The sequence below is a fragment of the Sinocyclocheilus anshuiensis genome, unplaced genomic scaffold (genome assembly GCF_001515605.1).
Source record: "Sinocyclocheilus anshuiensis isolate Anshui unplaced genomic scaffold, SAMN03320099.WGS_v1.1 scaffold3951, whole genome shotgun sequence".
Taxonomy (NCBI): domain Eukaryota; kingdom Metazoa; phylum Chordata; class Actinopteri; order Cypriniformes; family Cyprinidae; genus Sinocyclocheilus; species Sinocyclocheilus anshuiensis.
The window spans coordinates 49,614-73,133 of NW_015556248.1; the positions used below are offsets into that span (position 1 = coordinate 49,614).

Here is a 23,520-nt window from a genome sequence, read left to right on the forward strand (position 1 = left end):
ATATATATATATATATATATATATATATATAAACACACACACACACGTATATATATGTGTATATAAACTCTAAATATGTATGTATAACATATAATAATATATACATGTGTATTATAAATATTTTATAAAATATGTAAAATAAATGACATTACAATTAAATTTTATGACTTTTATTTTAGTATTTATGTTTTGAAACATACTTTATTTATTAAATGTGTGGTTTGCAACACAACATGAAATATTTAAATATATTGAAATATTTGTTTTCTTGTGTGATTTTGGTCATATTATTCTTTCTTTCTGTTTTTGCTTCCCTCATTAATCTTCGGCCTGCTTTGCATCTGCGTCCAAGAAGCCGAGGTGTTACTTTTCGAGTCTGTTTTACGTCTCACCATGGTAGCCAGGATTATTTAGAACAACAGTAGCTGTATTCAAAGAAAACAATCGCTGGGCTACAACAATTCAGGGCTGTAAAGCTTTTATACGTGTCAGCAGGAGCAGGAACAATCGCTGGCCAACATCCTTGGGGAAAACACTGACAAGATGCAGCTTACCAGGAAGATACTGGATTTGAAACAGGTGGGTGATTCTAGACAACAGACACAGAAATTGCTGCTAAATTCTCAGCAGGCCTCAATTATCACTACTGGAAAACAATTGGATTTTTCTGAGAGAATCTGTTTTATCGTCCAGTTTAGTACCATTGTTTACTTGTCCTGTATGTGAGCAAGTGCTTCTGATTTAAAATGCAGCCTGAGAGGCCGAGACCTTCTGCTTACGCACATACAGGCCGTCATTCATTGTACTTACTCACAGATGTCACTGATTCACTAGCATCCCTAAAGCCAACTGAAACAGCCAGTTGTACTTCCAGGGTTGGGGAAATTAGCCAAAAATGCGGTCCAAGCACCTGGTTAAAATGTGCTTTGGTTAAATGTAAGATCATTAGAGCTCAGGAAATCTTGTATGTCTGACTTTCATCTTTCAGGATGAGCAGCTATATCATAATCTTCATGAGGAGATCAATCATATGGCCCTCAGACTGGAAAAACAGGAGAAGACTGAAGGAAAGACCATCTCAACCCACAGGAAACACATCAACAAAATGTTAGTGCACGTACTGATAATAATAATAATACACGAAAAAGTCTTATTTATATATATATTTTTTGTTTGAGTATATATAAATTATATATATTTACTATAAAATGTAATAAATTATACACAAATATGTGTATACATAATATTTTATAATAATATACATGTATACACAATTATCATTTATTACTATAGAATATAATGTATACGCAGATACATGTGCATATAAATTATTATATATTTTATAATTATATATTATAATAATTCTAATGATTGTAAAATATATTATACTGACTAATTTAAACAAACATAATATATCAATATATTGTGTAAAAAATATATACATAAATGCACAATTATAATTTACTATAATTCATATAATAATAATAATAATAATAATAAAAATTATTAGCAATTTAATAATCATTTGAATAATTATTTAAATATTTATATGTATTTATTAAATAGTTATTTATGTAATATGTATACACAGAGATGCATATAATTATAATTTTTTGTTGTTATATAAATAAATGCATAAATATTCAAATAATATTCAAAGCTAATAATAATAACTATTTTTATTATCATTATCATTACTGTATGAATAATTATAATTATATGAATACATAATAAATAATAATTATGCAAATAACTTTAATTCGATAATTACATGATTTAAAACAAAAAAATAACTTATTAATTAAAATAAAATGTATTATTTGTCAACTACCTAGGTGGCTGAAGGCTCAGTCGCACTTGAAGGAATATCACGAGAATCTTCAGCTTGCCCTCGTAGTCTCGTCCTTCTACCAGCAGGCCGATAACATTGTCTGTTCCATCAGCAACATGGTAATCATTTTCCTTCGTTGAGCTATTTCTGTTTAAAACCCCACAGGAAACCCAGTATCTGTGCCATTTCATTTCGACGTGTCTTTTGATACGATTATAACCCAACTGTGTCTGTATGTTGACATGCTGATGCAATCTAAGAATGTTATTTACGGTTTGCTCTCATTTTTTAACTTCTCTTCCAGAGAAAAAGCCTCTCAGCAAGCAACGGAGTGGAAAACGCCAGAGATGGGGAAATTCGGGACATTGCCAGTCAACTCATGGTGCGCGATCCAAAATTCACATCCCATTATAGTCACACGAGGAGCTGTGCTGTGAACACGCTGACCCTAAACGCGTTAGTTCACGGTCCAGCTCTGTGTCAAACACCAGCCTGACGCCCGCGTTTGCTTTCCTGTCATTCTGTGTGGTTTCAGATGCTGGATGTGAGCGTTTCCCAGCTCTCCAACCTGCACCCAGCGCTGGTGGCCCGCGTCGCACAGAAGCAGAGCGAGGTGAAAGACTGCTGGGCCGTCCTCCGGAAGACTCTCAGGTAACTCAGACTAGCAGAGTTATGAACCACGCAAGCCCTACGGTGTCCTCTCAGTAGGGCTGAACCTGAATAGTCGAAGATTCGATGCTTCGATAGGAGGAGCCTGATTCGATACCAATCTCACAGTCGAATATTCGCGGGGTGTTATGATCATGCCATTTTGGCTATATGGGGGTGCTCAATGTCTGATTTCACGTAGAACTACTGGTTTTCTCCCAATAAGTTAATATACAGCCTATTATCATAATGCTGCCAATAAGAATCTGAACAGAAAGAAGCTTTTAATAAATATTTATTAATGAATACATCCAATTACCCCTGTGACAGATTTAAAGGGGTCATATGATGCGATTTCAATTTTTCCTTTCTCTTTGGAGTGTTACAAGCTCTTGGTGCATAACGAAGATCTGTAAAGTTGCAAAGACTAAAGTCTCAAATCCAGAGATATATAATGTTCTTTTTAGCAGCATCATATGACCCCTTTAAGTTTCACTTTCCGTAATCCGTGACCGACAGAGGAGCATTTTGGCAGCAGGGATTTAAATCTTTAACAAGATTCAAATTGACACAGGCAGAGTGAAAGACGGGATTTTTTTTCCCGATCAGGTAGGGTATAAGTGATTTCAAAACATTTCTTCCGGTTCTAATTTGATTTTTGGATGCTGTGAACATAGGCGCCAATCCCGTGGGTGCTCGGGATCATAAAAACTCGAGATATTATTTATTCACTATCATTTTGACGAAACTGATCTGGCAATCTCTCCAATGCATACTTGTGTTTGCGCTCTGGAGAGAATCAAAAGGTTTATTTTTGTCCAGTGCTTAGTCCAGTGAAAGCTTGCAAATCCTGTCGTTGTAACAAAACTTAATGAGATCACAGTGAAGACGAGGGACAGCTTTTTAGTGATTATAAAGGCAGTGCTCTTTGTGTGCTTTCTAGACTATAGAGCCTATAATCCATTCAGAATTTGTATAAAACTTTTATTTTTCGCCCACATACACGCTGCAAAGTTTCGGGAATGACATCTGCGTATTTATGCAGGATTCGCACTCGAAAGAACAATGAACGGGACAAAAATATACGTGAAAATGTATGTGAATTGAGGCTAGAGCACACTTTCTAAAGTACCCTCGGTATTTAATTCTGGAACTGGGCCTGGATAAAACTAGCTGTGTTTGAGCAGTTTTCACAGCAGCTCATATTTAGGCTATCGCATGGAGGTTTATGTGGCAGTGTCAGACTCTGTTCCATGTTTTGTCTGTGTCTTGCTCCCCAGGTGTTTTGTTCATTTCCTACGTGAAAATCTCTATACAGTTAGAGTAAACATGCACACAGGTTTCTTCGAATACTTCTTGCATCTGTTGATTTCATCTTGTGTGGATGTTTGGTTGTATTTAGTGCAAATCTCCGGTTTCATCAGCTCTGATAAGTAATAAACAACATGATATGCGGCCGGCTGATATGTTAACTATATTTTAATCACAACATAAATCATTATTTATTCCGTTTGTATCTGCGAGGCGTCCGTTACACATTTTCCCTGTGTGTTATCTTCAGTATTTATGACTGTTGAATGTCTGACTACTTGACTCTTGGTAATGTATTTTCCCCCCGCCCCCAAACATATGATTCTATCCTAAGTCAGGGACACCCCTACCTCTCAGGGACAAGAGCCATTTCCCTCCTTAATAGGCTCTCCACAGAGCCGAAGGCACTTTCCACAATCCTGCTTTTGTTGCATTTGTAATAGAGCCCTGCACTGGCCTCAAATATAAGCCCTAGCCCGGCCCTTGTCCGACAGCTTATCAGAATTACCGGCCCGAGTCTTTTTTCCCCCTTCTCCCAAAACCAAATTAGCTTTCTCAAATCATCACGACTTGCCTAAAATAAAATCTATAGATATAAAACATTCCAAGCATATAACGATGTTTAACATTAAACCTAGATAAATGTGCACTGTATCCAATAGTTTGTGCGGAGAGTGGAAGCTAAAGCGTGCTTTGCAGGACATGGAGACACCAGCGCGATCACTTGCATTTTTTTCAGTGGATACGCCGTCATTTTTGCTCATAAAGGTAAGAGTAATACACCATTCGTAGCTGTAAAGGGTCTACTTTTATTTGTGTGCACTCACAATATCAACAAAACGTTGTGCTTTTATAACCGACTCAGAAAACACTAGTTTATTAATAAATAACTCAAATATCTCCTTACTATTTCCTCCTGACACATTCATGGTAATTCCTTTTGCCGGTGCTTTGCGGCGAGCTTTAGCCTATTGCGTGCATTTGAACGCAGAGCTGTTCAGCTGCGCTGACGGCACGCATCCTGCAGCTGGACACTAAACACCATCGAGCTGCTCTTGACAGTTGCGGCAGCACGGTCTCGTGTTGTTTCCACCAGCGCGGCAAATGTTTTTTTTTCATCACTAATTGATGGATGTCTAAAATATAAAAATAAGGAGAAGCCTAAAACAGGCCAGAGGCCCGGCCCGCGTCTGAACTATGACGTGAAAATTGGCCCAAAGCCCGGCCCTAGGGGCATAAAAAAGTCGGGGCCTGTCAGGCCCGGGCTGAAATGCAGGGCTCTATCCCTACCACCAACCGCATGAGACACGGCCAGGAAACTGCTTCCAAATGATAATTAGATGCATATAAAAGATGTGTGCTTATTTTCATAATGCCACCAATCACCAATCTGAATTCTTCCTCCTGATGTTTTGAAACGCTAAACACCAAAACAAACCGTTTGATATGAAATTTAGCTGGAAACGACACTTAAACTCGTTTGTTTGTTTCTTGCAATTTGGCCATTTTATTGCTCCATCAGGCATCTATATTGATTTCATTGTCGTTTGAGGTTTAAAAGTCTGCGATTCTTGTTCCTGCGCCCAGTTAGTCATACAGGGTCCTTAAAAAGACTTAAAACATCATAAATTCAGTTGTATAAAATTTAAGGCCATAAGTCTTAAATGGTACAAGAAAAGTCTTAAATGGTACAAGAAAAGTCTTAATTATAATTTCAAGAAGTCTTGAATTTGAGGACAAGAATCGCGATATGGCTTAATCTGATGATTAAACTTCAAAAGGCTATGATTTTATTGAATAAATATAAGCTGCATGTTTCAAAATCAAAACGTTGTGCGGTTGTTTTATATGAACGTATCTCTGAAGGGAACTGACTGTTTTCAGAAATGTTTGGATGGCATTTTCAATTCATCTTACCTGTAATGCCTGATAAAGTAGCATTTATGACAGGGTTGCCAGGTCTGCAAAACCAAACCAGCCCAAATGTTCAGCAAAACTATCCCAATCATCCCTTCATCAAAATCGCCTTCCAGGGCGATCACTTTAACCCACGGAGTTAAAAAAGGACCTGCGGCAACGGTTTAAAAGTAGTAAAACCACAGACTTGGCAACACCAGGGAAACCGCTATATTTCTGCCGCTCCAAAAGCGCCACCTGCTGGCAGAGAATGAATTTGCATTTTCAAGAAGCCAGTTTGCTTAAATAATAATTGATGCTTTTGACTCATCCATTCTCTTAAAAAATGGTTTAAAGCCTGAAATGTGAAGTTTATCATTTTATAAAACTTTGTTTTAAACTTTATGTAGTAATAAATTATTATTTTTATAATAATGTTTATAATAATTAAGTATTATTTAAATAATTATTAAAAAAAATGTATATATCATTATTCAAATAATTATTAATGCGTTAATAAGAATAAAAAATATATAATATTATTATATTTATATGAATAATTTAAAATAAAATTTGTTTTTATGTAATATAATTATTACACTATATATGTATTATATTTTATAGTAAGAAATTGTAATTATTGTAAGTATTATATAAATTATTAAATACATCTATAAATATTCAGGTATTATACACACCAATAAACAATCTGAATTTTTTCTCCTGATCAGCATGACATATTGAAACACTAAACGCCAAAACAAGCCATTTAATGACATTTTGTTGGAAATGGTGCTTAAACTCTCATTTGTTTGTTTGTTTGTATGTTGCAATGTGGTAACCAAATCCAAATGTGAGCTTATTTTGTACTTTATTGCACCATCATCTAAGGTGTCCGTACTGATTTCATCATCATTTGAAATTTAAAAGTCTGCGATTCCTGTTCCTGAGCCCAGTTAGTCATAATAAATAGTGTGCGTACTGCAGAAAGCTTGCCATCTCCTCCTTATGCCTTTGGTTGAGGATGAAGTATGTTTATAATTAGAGGAATTTATTCCTTATATTAAATGCATAACAGTTTATTTGGGCAAAGCAGATGTTTAATCAAGATGAATTCATGGCAAAAGTTACTAATGGTAAAATAATACACAAGCAGCTCGTTCTGTTCTGTGAATGCAGTAAAAGTTCACAGCCAAGTGGGACGTTTCTGGAGGAAATTAATAAAGAGTTTCTCTATATAGAAGTCATAATATAAAAACAGATTCTGTTAATATGTGGATTTTTAAAGCCGTTTATAAAAGTCCCGGATGTCATTCTGTATTCTATGTTGTGTATGACTTGAATTTGGAGCAGTTAAAGTTCACCTGTCAAACGCTGGTTCTGGTTTTCTTTAACACCTGTGTATTTATGGATTATGTATGACTGGATTTATGAACAGGATAAAGTCAGGCCGGATACTGTATGGTGTTGTTGTTAACATCCACTTGCTCTTAGTCTGCACTATTAATCATTGTCAGATCAGTTGTTACTGTTACTTTTAGAAAAGAGAAGAACTTCTCATGCATCAGTTGTTGTAATCTAGCAGGGCAAAATGTTCCCTAAGAGTGATTTATTTATTTATTATTATTTTTTTTTAAAGTAAGACACAAGTCTCATTGCATGCATTCCAGAATGTAAAAATGTAAGCCTGAGCCTGGATTTGATTATTTAGATTGCATGTTAGGTGCATTACATATTCATTTATTTATGTTTTCATAAATATTTTTAATGTATAATAAATGCTTTTCCTTGTTCTTTATTGCTTATTAGTAGCATTAGCATCATGGTGGCAAACTTTGCAAAGCCAAACACCATTTACATTTTCTTAAGGCAATGTAGACTTAAACTAGTGTGAATAGAATAGAATAGAAATTTAATTTATGTAATTTTTTAAATATTTATATTATATTTATTAATATACATTTTAATTTATTTAATATATAATATTGAATAAATTATAATTGTTAATATAATATATAGTTATGATATAAAATTATATTATAAAAATTATAAAAGTGTATTTATTATGTATATTATACATTATATATAATAATATATAATTAAAATTTAATTAATATAACTATTTATAATTATATATTTTATTAATAATGTAAACTAGTGTGTGTATAATATATAATATAATTAAAATTGTATTAATATAACATTTTTATTTATAGATATATTATTATTATTATTATTATTATCATATTTTATATATAATAATGCTTGTCTTTATTCCTTGTTAGAGGTGTTTTCATTTCTTCTAATTTCTTTATGCTTTGTTATAATTTCTTTACACTTTACATCATTTCTTAAGGAAATGTAAATGTATTAAAACTAGTGTGTGTATATGATATAATATAACATCATACAATTTGTGTATATATGTATGTATGCTTGTGTGTTATCCTCCAAGAGTTTAGCATTTCAAGCTTTAAATCTGAGGAATCTGGTTATTCCCATGTGCATATTTATTTTAAGACATGATTAGATGTTTAGTGGCTTAGTTTTGAAAACATTTTGGAAGTTGCAAATACCAGCTGTGTAATCCGCTATCATCGGTCGCTTACAGTCACTGTATTAAACCTCCGTAGAGTGACAACAGATTAGAGGCAGTGCTGACGCTTCTGTGTTCTTGGCTTGGTCTTGGTTCCTGCTGGCAGCTTAATTTGATGGCTGAGTGTTTGTGTTTGTAGGAACGAAAAGGCAGCTCAGCTCCCCTCCACCTCCTTGTTAACCAGGGACAGCAGTGACCCTGAAACCCCGAGCCAAGAGCCACCCGGCAGCGTGGGAACAGACCCACACAGGATTATGGGAAAGGAGGTTAAAGAGGAACAAAATCGTCTGAAGGGGTTTACGGTATGCAGCTTTCATTCTATTATAATTCTACAAGTATATTCTCGTTCTCTCTCTCATACCACTTGTTTTTCTTTTCGTCGTCCTTTTTGGTTTTCATGCTGAACGGAAATGTTTAAATGACACCAGAGGCCTTTTCACATGTTTCCCAAAGTATTCAGTTCTGTGAATTGATGCATCAAGCTGATGTCATGCAAAGTTATTGATTTCACTAGGATGTAAAAAAGGTGTCTGCTTCGTTGTTTTACGGCAGTTGTTTACTTTACACCGTGTTCAAGCCAAAAAAGTGAGGGATGAAATTTCTCATAATAGTGGTAATAATAGTTTCTAAGCCACGTATTTTACACACTTAAATAATCTGTGCGAATTAATAAATAGTAAAATTGCACTTTTCATGTGGAAGTCAAAGCCATTGTTGCTGCTTGTTTTGAGGTGTTTTTAGCAGTGGTATTTTAGTATTAATTATACACCTTTATAGTATTTATTAATATTTTGAACTAGCTTTTTAATTTCATATTTTATATTATATATTCACATTTTAATTTATTATTTTTAGTCATTTTATGGTTTTGCCATTTTTATTGATTTTAGTGTTTTTATATTTTGTAATATATATTATTATATATTTTATGTACTTTAAATAAACGAATAAATAAATATTTGAAAAAATTTATTTATAATTATATATATGATTACTGTATATTTTTAATATATAGTTATATATATTAAACTTCATTATTTTTCATTATGTATTCCTTATTAGTGGTTATTAGCATTATGTTGGTAACTGAGAAGTGTTTTAGCAGTGTTATTTCCGTACTGGTTGTATACTATTAAAGTATTTATCATAATATCTTAAATTAGCTATTTTTTATATTTTCAGTTGTTCTAAGTTTGTCTAATATTTGCATTTTATTTTATTTCAGCATTACTTCAAACAACAAAAACAGTTTTTAATAGTTTTATTTTTAGTTAACAATAACAGCACTTGTTTTGTCGTCTTGACGTAAGTCATGTGAACGAACTAGGGCTGGGCGATATAGCTAAAAAATGTATCAATGATATAATGTTTCATATCGTTCGGTATCGATAATTATTGACATTTTTTATAACCTTTTTTAAAACAAAAAGCAAAAGAAAAAAATGTTTAAATTTAACCACTGTATTTATAATTAACACAATTTATTGAGACAAACAACAACTATTTTTAGTTTTAACAATCATACACAATAAAAATTAAACAAATATTTAATTTCTAATGTTTTATATGCAGATTAAATAGGTCTTTATTGTATAGGTCTAATTGTCTCCCGAGGGCGCAATGAGCAAAATAATGCAGCACATTTAAATGGTCAACGCAAGTAACTATAAAAACGTGCATTACGTTCTAAATTAACTCATAAATATCAAATATAATTTTGTAAATTGCATAAACAATTATGAACAAAACAGCATCATGTATTTATGCATTGCTTAATCCAAAGAGCCGAAGCGCCATTCACACAGACTGCATTTAAAATCATAAGACGCAGTGAAAAGGAATGTTTGTGTGTGCTGTCTGCATCACTCATAGTACGTGCCTATATCGTGCGCTATATCAAATAATTTTTCTAGCGATACCGAAGAAGGTGTACCGTCGATAAATATCAATACCGTTTTATCGCCCAGGCCTAGAACGAATCTTAAGTGTTTCTACTGCTTAATGCTGAAAAGACCAGCACTTGCCATAATTACATAACAGAGGCTGTAAATGACCTCACTTTAGGCCACACAAGTCAAATACAGTTGCTGCTCTCCTTGGATGATGGTGCAATTTGCCTTTTTTTATTTAACCGAGTCACTAGTTTGTTAGGAGGGGAAAATGTGAGGTTGCTCTTTCTCTGTGTGTTGGTTTGGATGGGATGTGGATGAGTCAGTTTCTGTCATTTATTTTATGACATCCTCTCTATCTAACAAGCCTCGTTGTCTGTGAGACACTGCATTCAGGAAAGCCTTCGGAGGTGTTATTGACACTGGCAGGACAGATCTAGATGTTTCCATTCGGTATGACACGCTTTGATTGTGCTGCAAGGGCAAAAACAGGCCGCCAGGACAAACAGCGTTCTCTCAAAACTCCCAAATCTAGACGTTTTCATATCCTCTCTGACATTATGGCTGTAATAACATATTTTGGACGTACCTGCAGAAAATGGAGGAAAACACTCACTGGATTAAAGAAATAGCAGCATAAACCATTTGTTATGTTACAGGCCATTAGCACTGAAGAAGAGCTTCATTGTGTGTAGTATGATTATCTTGGATGCGTTTCTGGATATTATTATGCCGGTCCTCCCTTTCTCAGTGTTTTTTTTTTAAAGGAAATTAATAATTTTATTCCGTAAAGACGCATTAAATTGATCAAAAGTGACAGTAAAGACATTTATAATGTTACAAAAGATTTCCATTTTAAATAAATGCTGTTCTTTTGAACTTTCTGTTCATCAAATCATCATGAAAAACGAAACGTTTCATAGTTTCCAAAAAAAAAAAAGCAGCACACGACTAATAGAAATTTTAGAAATAGAAATATTAATTATTATTGATTATATACATTTTTATAATATTTGTCAGTATATGTTATAAATATAAATTATAATATGGTTAATTTAAGTAAATTACATATATATGTTAATATAAACAATTTAAATAAATAAAATATTTTAAAAACAATAATGCAAACTAAATTAAAAATATTATTAATATTATTATAGGTCTAATTTCTAATTAATATTAAAGTATCATTCTGAAAAAAGTATCACAGTTTCCACAAAAGTATGAAGTGGCTAGTGCTGGGCAACGGTTAATCGTGATTAATCGCATCCAAAATAAATGTTTTTGTGAACATAATATATATATATGTACTGTGATTATTTATTATGTATATATAAATACACACACATACAGTATATATATTTAGAAAATATTTACATGTATATATTTATATTCATATAATTTATTTAATATATAAATATATTTAATATATAAACATAACATATTTTTCTTAAATATATAAATGCATGTGTTTGTATTTATATATACATAATAAATATACACGATGCACACACATATATTATGTACACAAAAACTTTTATTTTGGATGCGATTAATCGTTGCCCAGCACTAGAAGTGGCACAAATGTTTTCAACATTATAATAATAATAAATAAATAATAATAAATGTTTCTTGAGCAGCAAATCAGCATATTAGAATGATTTCTGAAGGATCATGTGACACTGAAGACTGGAGTAATGATGCTGAAAATTCAGCTTTGATCACAGAAAGAAATTACATTTTACAATATATTAACATAGAAAACAGTTATTTTAAATTGTAATAATATTTCACAATTTTACTGTTTTTGCTGTATTTTTATTAAAATACATGCAGCCTCGGTGAGTATAAAAAGTATTTTTGGTTGTATTTCTGGACCTGCAGTATTTCATACATAAACTGTTGCTGCCAAAAGTCAAGAGTAATTTCCAGTAAAACATGGACTGTCTCGTCCATTTTTCTTTTTTTTTGGACTAGTTTTAATTGTTAGATCCCAACATAAGCTTTTGTTCAGACGGTTTTCTGGCTTGGTTTTGATTGGCACAGTGCTGGCGATGTTCTGGGCTTAAAGCAGGTTTGTAACAATGGCCGCTTGTGTCAGTGCTGGTAGCAGAGGTTACCTGGGTGTATCGTGTATGAGAGCCGTGCTCATTATGCTTTATGGAGACTTTTACTGGGAGACACGAATCCCCAGGACTAACATGATGCCAGACGGCACCACCGGTCCAAAAGCTCGCCATCATCCAACTCCAGTTCTCCTCAGACTGTTGTTTTGCCATGACTGCAGTTGATTGAAGGAGAAAATGAGACCGTTTGTGCAAATACTCACTATAGCACCTCTAGCGTAGTGTTTTTAGCATTAGAAAACTGTTCATTGATGCAGAAAATGACCGCTTAAACCAGCCTAAGGAGCTATAAATCTACTGTATTATATTTGATAAATTAATTTCTAAGGCCGCTAAATGATCAACATGCTTGCTGAAAACCTCTCACACACAATCTACTACATGCATTCTGTCGTCTGATTAATAGTTTTGACGCTTTTTGTCAAGTAAAAGCTCTTTTAGTGTAATTGTGCAAACATAAGCCTTCAGCTCGTGCTTCATGTGTGTTACGTAGGCCGTGTCATTTGAAATTTTTAGATCCTGTCAGTTTTCCACCGGAGCCGCTCCCGTCAGTTATGTGTTCTGTGCGCAACTCAAATACTCCACCCAAATTTAAAGGCTGCTGTTGGTTAATGAAGATTTGACGAAAGAGCTCGCGGCTCAATTGGACTCTTGTCGTGTCAGAAAGTGATAAGACTTTCAGTTTTATGGGCGTCGCCATTTTTTATTTTACTTTGGTCACTGTCGCTATGGTAACTGGTAAGGAATACGGGCTTGACTCCCGTTGCACGTTCATACAGACAGTATTCTGAACACAACTGTAAGCTGCAGTGTGAACGGGACATTTCGAGACACACACCTGTAAAGACAATGTGGTTGTCAATCCCAAAAACTGACAGTGTGAACGAAACCATACATATATTATGTAAACAAAAACATTTATTTTGGATGCGATTAATCGTTTGACAGCACTAATATAAATATATTAATAATATATAAATATAACAATTTAAAAATACTACAAAAAGTGTTTTTTGTTAAGTATCATATTTGATACATTTGGTTTTGGGCACTTTATTTAACCAGCTAAACACCAGTTTGACCAGTTTGACCAGATTGAGAGACTAACTTAACCCTGTAAAGCCTGACATGAAATAATTGGTGACGTTAGTCTCTTAATCTGGTCAAGCTGGTGTCTAGCTGGTTAAATAAAGTGCCTAAACCCAAATGTATCAAGTGTGTCTGTATTGTTTTTTTTCTGATCATTATTTCATGTCAGGCTTTACAGGGTTAAATTAGACTCAGTCTGGTCAAGTTGGTGTTTAGCTGGTTAAATAAAGTTCCCAAAACCTGACGACCAACTAACCTGGATTAATTTAAGCTGTTTGTTTCAGTTCAATCATGTCTAAGCCTGTGTATTTTCACGCATTATGAGGCACCGCGTCCATCCGTTGGTGAGCATGTGTGTGTTTGTGTTTAGTGACGTGAGGTAAACATGACGAAGAGGCCTGTATTTCCCTCTAATGGCTCCCAGATGGCTCGCCACATGCTTCATATGTGCTACGAGAGCGTTTGGCTGACATCGCTCCACAACTTTACACTGAAAGACTCTCAGAAGAGCTGATGAAATACGCCACTAATTACTATCAGCGCTGGGAACGAGCAGAGGAAGCCCTTCAAGAGCTGCTCGGTGACATAATTCACTGTCCCTTAGTTTTCATCATGCAGGAAAGCCTGGTGTTTGTATAAAGCTTGGATTGATTTGAAGCAGGCGTGTGGAGAAGAGACGTCGGAGCATGTAATTACACCACGCTTGTAACTCAAATGCTTCACACTCACAAATAGCCCGATAACGTGCCGCTGTGCGATTAAACTCGAGGCTTGCACTCTTTGAGTGGCGTGTTTATAAATGCTATTAGGCCTTGTAAATTTGCTGCGCTCTCCAAATGGCACTTTCTCAGGCGACTGTTTCTTTCTTTCTCTCCGGCATCACGCGTTTCTCTCTCCCAAACTCTGACTCATTCATCCTGAGCTCATAATCAGAGAATGCCCAGTTTAGATTCATATGCCGCCATAAAAGCAGAAATGAGCCGATTGGGTGTATATATACATACAAACACATGCATGTATATATTTCAGAAAAATGTTTGTTTATATAATAAATATATTTATTTATAATATAAATTATATGAATATAAATATAGACATGTAAATATTTTCAAAATACTGTATGTGTGTATTTATATATACATAATATATAAACACGGAACATATACTATGTATAACACATATATTATGTAAACAAATCTTTTATTTGGGATGCGATTAATCGCAATTAATCGTTTGACAGCACTAGTTCAAAGTGAACCTTTGCTTAAAATAAGTACAAATAGCATTGAAGTTTGGGGTCTTTACGATTTTTTTTAATGCTTTTAAAAAGTATCTGATACTCGCAAAGGGTGCATTTTTTTCTTTTTTCTTTATATATATCTTAAAATGTAATTTATTTCTATGATCAAAGCTGGATCATAACTACAGTCTTCAGTGTCACATGATCTTCAGAAATCATTCTAATATGCTGATTTGCTGCTCAAGAAACATTTCTGATTATTATCAATGTTGAAAACAGTTGAGCCACTTCATATTTTTGTGGAAACCGTCGTACTTTTTTCTCAGAACTATACTTTAACATGAGTTATATTATACTGATAAATGTTATAAAATGAATACCATCAACAATAATTAATATTTAATATTAATAAATATTATTCATTATTAATTACAGTTATTATTTAATTATGCCTTTTTAATATTAGTAATATTAATTAGAAATCTTAAATATAAATTATATTTGCATAAATTTATATGAATTACACACAAACACACACAGATAAATGTTGTTTATTTAATAACCTAGCATCAATAAAAATAGTTACTCTATTAAAAAATGTTGGTTATTTTCCCCAATACTTGTGCGTGCTGTATATTGTTATGATTATCAGAGTATCATGTTGTTCATAGCTGATGTAATGCGCATGAAAAAGCAGTGACCTTCTACTCGAGACATGACGGCGATTATACAGAATAATTATTTTCCCATGTTGGCTTCCTCATGTGACGCTGGAGCCTGTTTAACAGCACTGCTCACTGTAACTTTCCAGAAAAGGTAATTGGCTTTCTTTCTGGGTTTACATCCACACTGTCCACACGCTGATTGATATTCAGACCCGGCTTACCAGCCAACCTCATCAGTATCACGGAGGACCACCGTGTTTTAAACAAGCACACAAGGGTCCGTTGTAGGTGTAGTCTGCTGGATGAACACGCAGCTTGTGTTTCCCTCCGCAGGCCGGGAGAGACACCGAGCACTGCAGGAAGCCCTCAGACAGCTGGGATGCAGGAGAGATGGCAGCCCTCAAACTCCACACGGCCGCTGAAAGGTGACATTTTTTACTTCGGAAAAAATTTTGCACACATGCAAATTAAAGATGCATGCTAAATAGAGGTCCTGTGTTTGACTTTACAGCGGGAACGCGCCGAGGCCCGAGTCCAGTGGCCACACACCGCTCCACACGCAACTCCAGAAGTTCACCGTTTCTGCAGACAAGGTGCCTATTTATTACTTCACCATTACACAAGACTTACACAATCGCTTATGCTGCGAAAAGAACAGAGGAGCTCTTCACTGCGGTTCAGCTGAGAGTTCGGATTCCTCTGGAATAAACTCATGAGAGGTTGATCGATGGGTCTTTGCTAATTGCTTGAGGATCTGCTAGTGTATGTGACTTCCAGGAATTGTTCTGGCTTGAAAACGCCGCCAGCAGTCAGCGGTTCAGAGGTCAGCCAGGTCTAAATAAGGATCTCTCATCTCTTTCTGATAGAAATATGTCTTCCTGTTTTTTCATTGAATGTGACGCCTCGGTTCTGTTCTAAAACCTAGTCAGCTGTATAGAAAGCATTTAGGCAGAATAGGCATAGTAGGTGCGCTTGTGACAATTAATGAAATTAGTTATTAATCAGACTTTAAAAATAATAATAATTAATACATTATATATATATATTATTTATTGATGTACATATAATATATATAATTACTTTTTTTATACTGATAAATGTTATAAAATTACTGTAATTATCAAATTTTATAATAACTAAATATTATAAATTAGTAGTGATCAATAATAATAATAATAAATAACGAATATTAAAATTATACTTTGTTTATTATTAATTGGAAATCAGACTTAAAATATTATTTTTAATTTAATTTGCATGAATTTTTATATAAATTGTTTATATTAACTAATATATCCTAATTCGTTTAAAAATGGCAATATTATAAATGTGTATTATACTGATAAATATAAAAATGTATACCATTTATCAAATTCAATAATTACATTAACCGTAATGAGAATTACTATTTTTTTAAATTATACTTTGTTTAAATGTATTAATATGAATTAAAAATCTGACTTTTAAAACAATATGAATATTATGTAATGAATAAATATAAATTATATTTCCATCAATTTTATTTTCAGAAATTATATGTATATTAACTAGTATGTATTTATACATAATTTAATTATGATTTGAAATAGCAATATTATAAAATGTTATTATACTGATAAATATTATTAAAATAAATATAATTATCAAATTATTATTATTATTATTGCTATATTACTATAAAGTTATACTTAGTTTAATATTATTATTATTATATACTAAAACTTAATAAACTTGGTTTAGAATTAATATTTTTAGAATTCAATAACTTAAGTATCATTAAAAATAGTTCTAGTGAAAATGTAGCTTATTTTCATATTTCACATTTGTGTGTGCTGTGTATTATGATCATTAGAGTGTTGTGTTGTTAGCTAATGTCTAACTATAGGAATGAGTCAAAGGTGCATCTCTAGTGCAGTTCATGTGGAGTAGACTGCTGTCTATGTAGGGGAGTCTCTAGGTGTTTTGAACAGAGCCGCTGTGTTCATGTTCTCTTTGTATTCTCCACAGACTCTCTCCTGGCTCAAAGACAGTGTTGCGATGGCCACTCAGATCTGCAGTTTGGCCGGACCGAACGGTTTTGAAGCAGCCAAGAGGCATCAGGCCTCACTGGAACAGGATATCCTGTCCAACAGAGCCAGGATAGAGCTGGTCAAGAAGGTGAGCACTGCTGTCAGTGTGTTAGCGCTGGGAGGTTCACTGGCTTTACACAACAAGTGTGCATAGATACCTCATCGTACACTAACATTTGTCTATTGGTAATGCACTTTTTGGAAATTAAACATGACTTAAGTTGTTGTGTAAAAAAAAATCAAATTAAGCTACTTTTTCCAACAAGTAGAAGTGTATTGCAGTGATTCCTTACTGCATGCCACATTTTATTGAGAGAATAAATCCTCAAGGTTTTTTTTTTTTTTTAATTATTTAAATTTTCTAGTTTTAATCATAATTAAATTGAAGCAATGAAAATGTGTACGATTGCGATTTGTGACCCGTGCTGGCAAAATGAGTCGGAATGAGCACATTTTCAAAAAATAGTTATTTTTATTTTCACATTCTCCAATAAATTACCTTCAAAATTATATATGATTGGTTGGAATCAGACGAAAAATGACTGAGCTACAGCCGTTTGAAGGCGATAGAGTCAGTAGATCTGATTTAGAGGAAAATCGAGTTAAAGTTTTCTGAAGATTCCAAAACAAAATCACCTAGCAACGTTGCATACTTTCCTCCAATTCTTTTCTTAATAATAATAATTACTATATTATTAATCACAATATAGCTCTTTTTACATTCTCCAATAAATTACCTTCAAAATTATATATGATTGGTTGGCATCAGACGAAAACTGACTGAGCTACAGCCGTTTGAAGGCGATAGAGTCAGCAGATCTGATTTAGAGGAAAATCGAGTTAAAGTTTTCTGAAGATTCCAAAACAAAATCACCTAGCAACGTTGCATACTTTCCTCCAATTCTTTTCTTAATAATAATAATTACTATATTATTAATCACAATATAGCTCTTTTTATTTTATCTTTGTTATTCAAAATCAGAACAAAGATGCAAATAAACAGTAGTTTAATCAAGTGCAGCGAGTGATTCCGTCTTTTCTTTTAAAGTTTGATTAACATTGAGACAGATCTATATTAAGACCTACTGTAATTTTATCGTGACACAGGCAAAACAATTTTTTGGGCCCCCCTTCCTTATTAATAGGCCTATGTAATATTACCACCCCAGCAAACAAAAATATTTTGTAATCAGTGGAAACGGTTACAGTGTTGTCTATCACAATAATTGCTTGCATTCATTCAATAAAAATCGAATATCTTAATTTGTTTGAGAATGGAGAAAGACCATTCCATTAATAGGCTCCGGAGTCGTGGCCACATTCACTAAATAAAACCAAATAATCCAGACATAAGATGAAATCAACAGATGCAAGAAGAATTCGATGAAGCCTGTGTGTATGTTTACTCTAACTGTATAGAGATTTTCACGGAGGAAATTTGTCAGACTTTGAAGCATAGCCTACTGCCACATCAAACTCCATGCGATTGCTTAAATGTGTGAAGCTGTCCCTCGTCTTACTTCATCGTGCGATCTCATGAAGTTTTGTTATAATAAAAGAGGAATCGTGAGCCTGCACTGGACAAAAATAAACCTTTTGATTTTCTCCAGAGCACACAAATATACATTGATTTGCCAGATCTGTATGATAGTGAATAGATAGGCCTAATATCTGAACTTTTTTGGCGCCTATGTTCACAGAATCCAAAAATGTAATTAGGAATGGCTGAAATGATTTGAAATTTTGTACCCTACCTGATCGGAAAAATCCAGTCTTTCACTCTGCCCGTGTAAATTTGAGTCTTGTTGAAGATTTAAATCCCTGACGCTCCTCAGTCGGTCAAAGATTACAGAAAGTGAAACTTAAATCTGTCACAGGGGTGGTTGGATTTATTCACGCACATTAAAAATATTTATTAAAAGCTTCTTTCTTTTCACGTTCTTATTTACAGCATTATCATAATAAGCTGTATATTAACTTCTATGTGAAATCAGACATTGAGCACCCCTATATAGCCAAAATGGCATGATCTTCATTTCTTAACACCTCTGCTAATTTGTTTGAGAATGGAGAAAGACCATTCCATTAATAGGCTCCGGAGTCGTGGCCACATTACCACTTCTGGAGTGCATTATTTCTCTAATAATTTTAACGACTGATGTTAACACAGAGGGAAAATGTGTAACGGGCACCTCACAGATGCAAACGGGGTAAATAATGTTTTATGTTTTGATTAATAGATAGCGAACATTGGCCGACAGCATATCATGTTGTTTTTACTTCAGAGCTGATGAAACTGAAGATTTTAGATTAGATTCAACTTTATTGTCATTGCACATGTAAGGTACAAGGCAACGAAATGCAGTTCGCATCTAACCAGAAGTGCAATACGCAGTAAGTACAGGATATACAGTGTCTACAATATGTTACAAATGTACAATAAATATACAGATAAGGCAGTACTATGGACATAATTTACAGATTTTTAAATACTATCAGCATGATATACAGATAGGTATACTATGAACATACTATACATATGGATTATGTAATAAGTGTATGTACACTATAAGCAGAAACTATGAACATATGAACATCATTTACAAATGAATATGTAAGCGATACATTAAGCTGTACAAAACACTAGTGCAATGGAAATTTAAAAGATTTGAAATTTTGTACCCTACCTGATCGGAAAAATCCAGTCTTTCACTCTGCCCGTGTAAATTTGAGTCTTGTTGAAGATTTAAATCCCTGACGCTCCTCAGTCGGTCAAAGATTACAGAAAGTGAAACTTAAATCTGTCACAGGGGTGGTTGGATTTATTCACGCACATTAAAAATATTTATTAAAAGCTTCTTTCTTTTCACATTCTTATTTACAGCATTATCATAATAAGCTGTATATTAACTTCTATGTGAAATCAGACATTGAGCACCCCTATATAGCCAAAATGGCATGATCTTCATTTCTTAACACCTCTGCGAGTATGTATATATATATATATATATATATATATATATATGCATGCATATGTGTATATATAAACTCAATCCAATAAACAAAACTAACACTAGCTTGATTTTATTGCATTTTACAAAACGTATAGCAATACTATAAAATGTATATTTATATTATACTGATAAATATGATAAAAATGAATATCATTATCATATTTAATACAAAATTAATATTAGCCCTTAACCATAATGATAATTACAATTACTAAAATTATACTTAGTTTAATATTATTAATATTAATTAGAAATCAGACTTTTAAAATAATTTGAATATTATTTAATTAACAAATGTAAATTATATTTGCATAATTATTATTTTTTTTATGTAAAAATGTTCATTCAAACCTCTTGTTTCCATCTAGGAGGGTTACAGTCTGGTGAGGGCTCAGCATCCGGGCAGCATCAAGATCCAGGAGTTTCTGAGTCAGCTGGAGGTTCTGTGGGACGAGCTGAAGAGAAGGCATGAGAGGAACGGTCTGGTCCTGAAGGTCTCAGAGGAGCTCAACTATAGGGTACATATATCTCGTGTTTCCCTGAATGTTTGGAATGGCATGCCTTCTGTTGTTTAAAGAAAATAGTATGCAGTATGTATACAGAGCAAAATATGCCATTTATTATGCCAAGAAATGCCCACACAACTACATTTGCCAAAATGTACAATATACAACTAGAGCGCACTGTGGAGTACTGCATCCCATAATGCAGTGCGTGCAAAATTGAGAATACATTTCCAGTGTGATGAGCAAGAAATGCTATCTATCATGATTTGACTTTTTTTTTTTATTATTAAACTGTCAAAAAATTACACAAAACTGGAATAAAAATGCAAAAACAGTATTACTTTACAAGATGGATTTAAACATGCAACGTAACAAGGTTATGTAACAAAAATGTAGCAGATTATTTATTGTTTGAAATATTGATCATTGCATTTTGCATACTGTTTCACATAAATAGTAGACACTGCACAGTGTATTTTGCATGAAGAAAATTTATGTAAAAAAAAAGTGATGTGTGTGTGTGTGTGTGTGTCCAAATTACACATTTAATTTATGCTAATTACATAATAAAATATAAATAAAAAATATCGCAATTTATTGTTTTGTTGCATTCAATATTGGCTTTATTACAGTCTTGAAAATGTAATAGGGAATGCAAAAAAAATTAAATGAAATGTTGCTGCATTACAGTGATTTTTTGATGGAAAATGTGCTTAATTATCTTAAAAATAATGTCACAATGCAAAAGTTGTAAGTTGAATACATATAATACAAATAACACAATGGCAGGTAAACAAAATGAAAGTAACATAAAAAGGGCAAAAATTTAAATAAATTAAATACTAAATTAAATATTTGTATTTTTTATCTTTTTGACTGACTATTTCATTGGATTAGATATTCTACACAAAATGTGATTTCAAATGCAAAATAACCATATTTTTGCCGAATGCATGCAGTTTGTGAATTGTTCAGTATACAGTCAGTCACCCTGCATGGAATGTTATAGCTCATAATGCAGTGTGGGATAAAAAGTAAAGTCTGCTCTGCCTGAGTGTATTTGTGATTTGTGCATTGCAGAGAACAGACCGTCCACAGCAGCTGTGTTTAATTGATAATTGCGAGTTGTTTGGCTGTGATTGGCAGGTGGTGCGGATGCTGCAGTCTCTGGCCAGTCTGGAGGCGTGGTTGGAGGCGGTGGAGCTGTCCATCAGGCAGACATCTCTGGCTGGAGACCCCGAGTCCGTGAGCGTGGCGGAGCAAGAGAGCTGCCAGCTGGAGCAGGAGCTCGAGGCCAGACGTCTGGAGCTGCAGAACCTCAGACAGGAAGTAGATCATCTGAGCAGTCAAAGACATCTTCACACTCCGCTGCTTCCTGCACGGCTGAAGGACGTGGAAATGAAGTATGTGCCGCTGGTTCGATACGGATAGACGTTTATGCTGCGGTGTTTGGATGTATGAGCGTTGGTGTTCTTTCAGGTTCAGCAGTGTGCAGATGACACGTGAACGTGCGAAACGGAGGGGTAGGGGTAATGGGTAGAAATGGGATTGGGCCTAAGTGTTCACTATTCTCTGTACTATTCGTCTTCTCCTTGTTTCCCAGCATGCCATGGTGTCAGCGCACGTGGAGCAGTGTCTGCAGCGCTGTGCGGAGCTCGCTGTAGATGTGCTGGAGATTGAAAGTGAGATGGCTGTGAGATGTGAGCCGGATCGCTGTGGTCTGGATGACCTGCAGGAGTACCAGGACCAGCTGGAGGTATGGGCGCACTGAACGGTACTGCAGGACTACCAGAGAAAAATGTTGCAAGAGTTTAGGGTGAATCTTACAAAACCTGGCTCACATTTTACCTTATTTTTAGGACAAGTAAAATATTTTGCAGTACTACCTTGTTTTTTATGAGTTAATAATTTTCTCCTGACAATCTTATTGCTGTAATGCACAAACGCAAACACACACACACACACAAATAGAATTAAATTAAATTTAAAAATATTTATGCATAATGGTAGTGTTGTTTTTCTGCCCTCAATTTATCCTTTTTATTTAATAAAAATAATTTTTTACAGCAATTTTCATTTATTACTTAATTGTCATGAAAATAATCACATCACAATAATTATAAATATATGATATTATTATTATTATTATTATCATTTTTATAATAATGTATTAATATTATGATTGTAATGTGATTATTTTTTATTTGACAATTAATGCAAATTAGAAAAAAAATGTTTTGTAATGTTGTTATTATTATTATTATTGTGATTATCATGATGTGATTTTCATGACAGTTAAGTAACAAAAAATGAGAATTCTTTATTTCTTAATAATGATAGTAATAATATTAATTATTATTATTATTGTGATTTTTTTTCATGACAATTTAGTAATAAAAATAAGAATTACTATATAAAGAAAAAAAGATTTAATAAGAAATAATAATCATTTGTATTATTATTATTAGTAGTATTATTAATTATAATAATTAGTAGTAGTAGTATTGCAAAAAAAACAAAAAACTAAACATATAGCTGATTTTATTCATTCAGATTTGTATTGAAAATGTTACCGTTACCTTTTGTATATATATATATATATATATATTTTTTATTTATTTTTTTTTTTTTTAAAGAAAA

At 33.4% G+C, this 23,520-nt stretch overlaps 1 protein-coding gene across 1 annotated transcript in view; it reads left to right on the forward strand.

The window, feature by feature from the left end:
• LOC107676301 (uncharacterized) overlaps positions 1-23,520 on the forward strand; it is a 64,150-nt gene that overhangs the window by 20,597 nt on the left and 20,033 nt on the right. Inside the window, exons 6-18 of the mRNA XM_016470833.1 lie at positions 496-579; positions 989-1,107; positions 1,836-1,950; positions 2,136-2,213; positions 2,367-2,482; positions 8,422-8,584; positions 15,625-15,716; positions 15,803-15,884; positions 17,299-17,448; positions 20,743-20,892; positions 22,027-22,283; positions 22,360-22,390; positions 22,484-22,636. Of these exons, the coding sequence (XP_016326319.1) occupies positions 496-579; positions 989-1,107; positions 1,836-1,950; positions 2,136-2,213; positions 2,367-2,482; positions 8,422-8,584; positions 15,625-15,716; positions 15,803-15,884; positions 17,299-17,448; positions 20,743-20,892; positions 22,027-22,283; positions 22,360-22,390; positions 22,484-22,636 (1,590 nt within the window). The remainder of the gene's footprint in view (positions 1-495; positions 580-988; positions 1,108-1,835; positions 1,951-2,135; positions 2,214-2,366; positions 2,483-8,421; positions 8,585-15,624; positions 15,717-15,802; positions 15,885-17,298; positions 17,449-20,742; positions 20,893-22,026; positions 22,284-22,359; positions 22,391-22,483; positions 22,637-23,520) is intronic.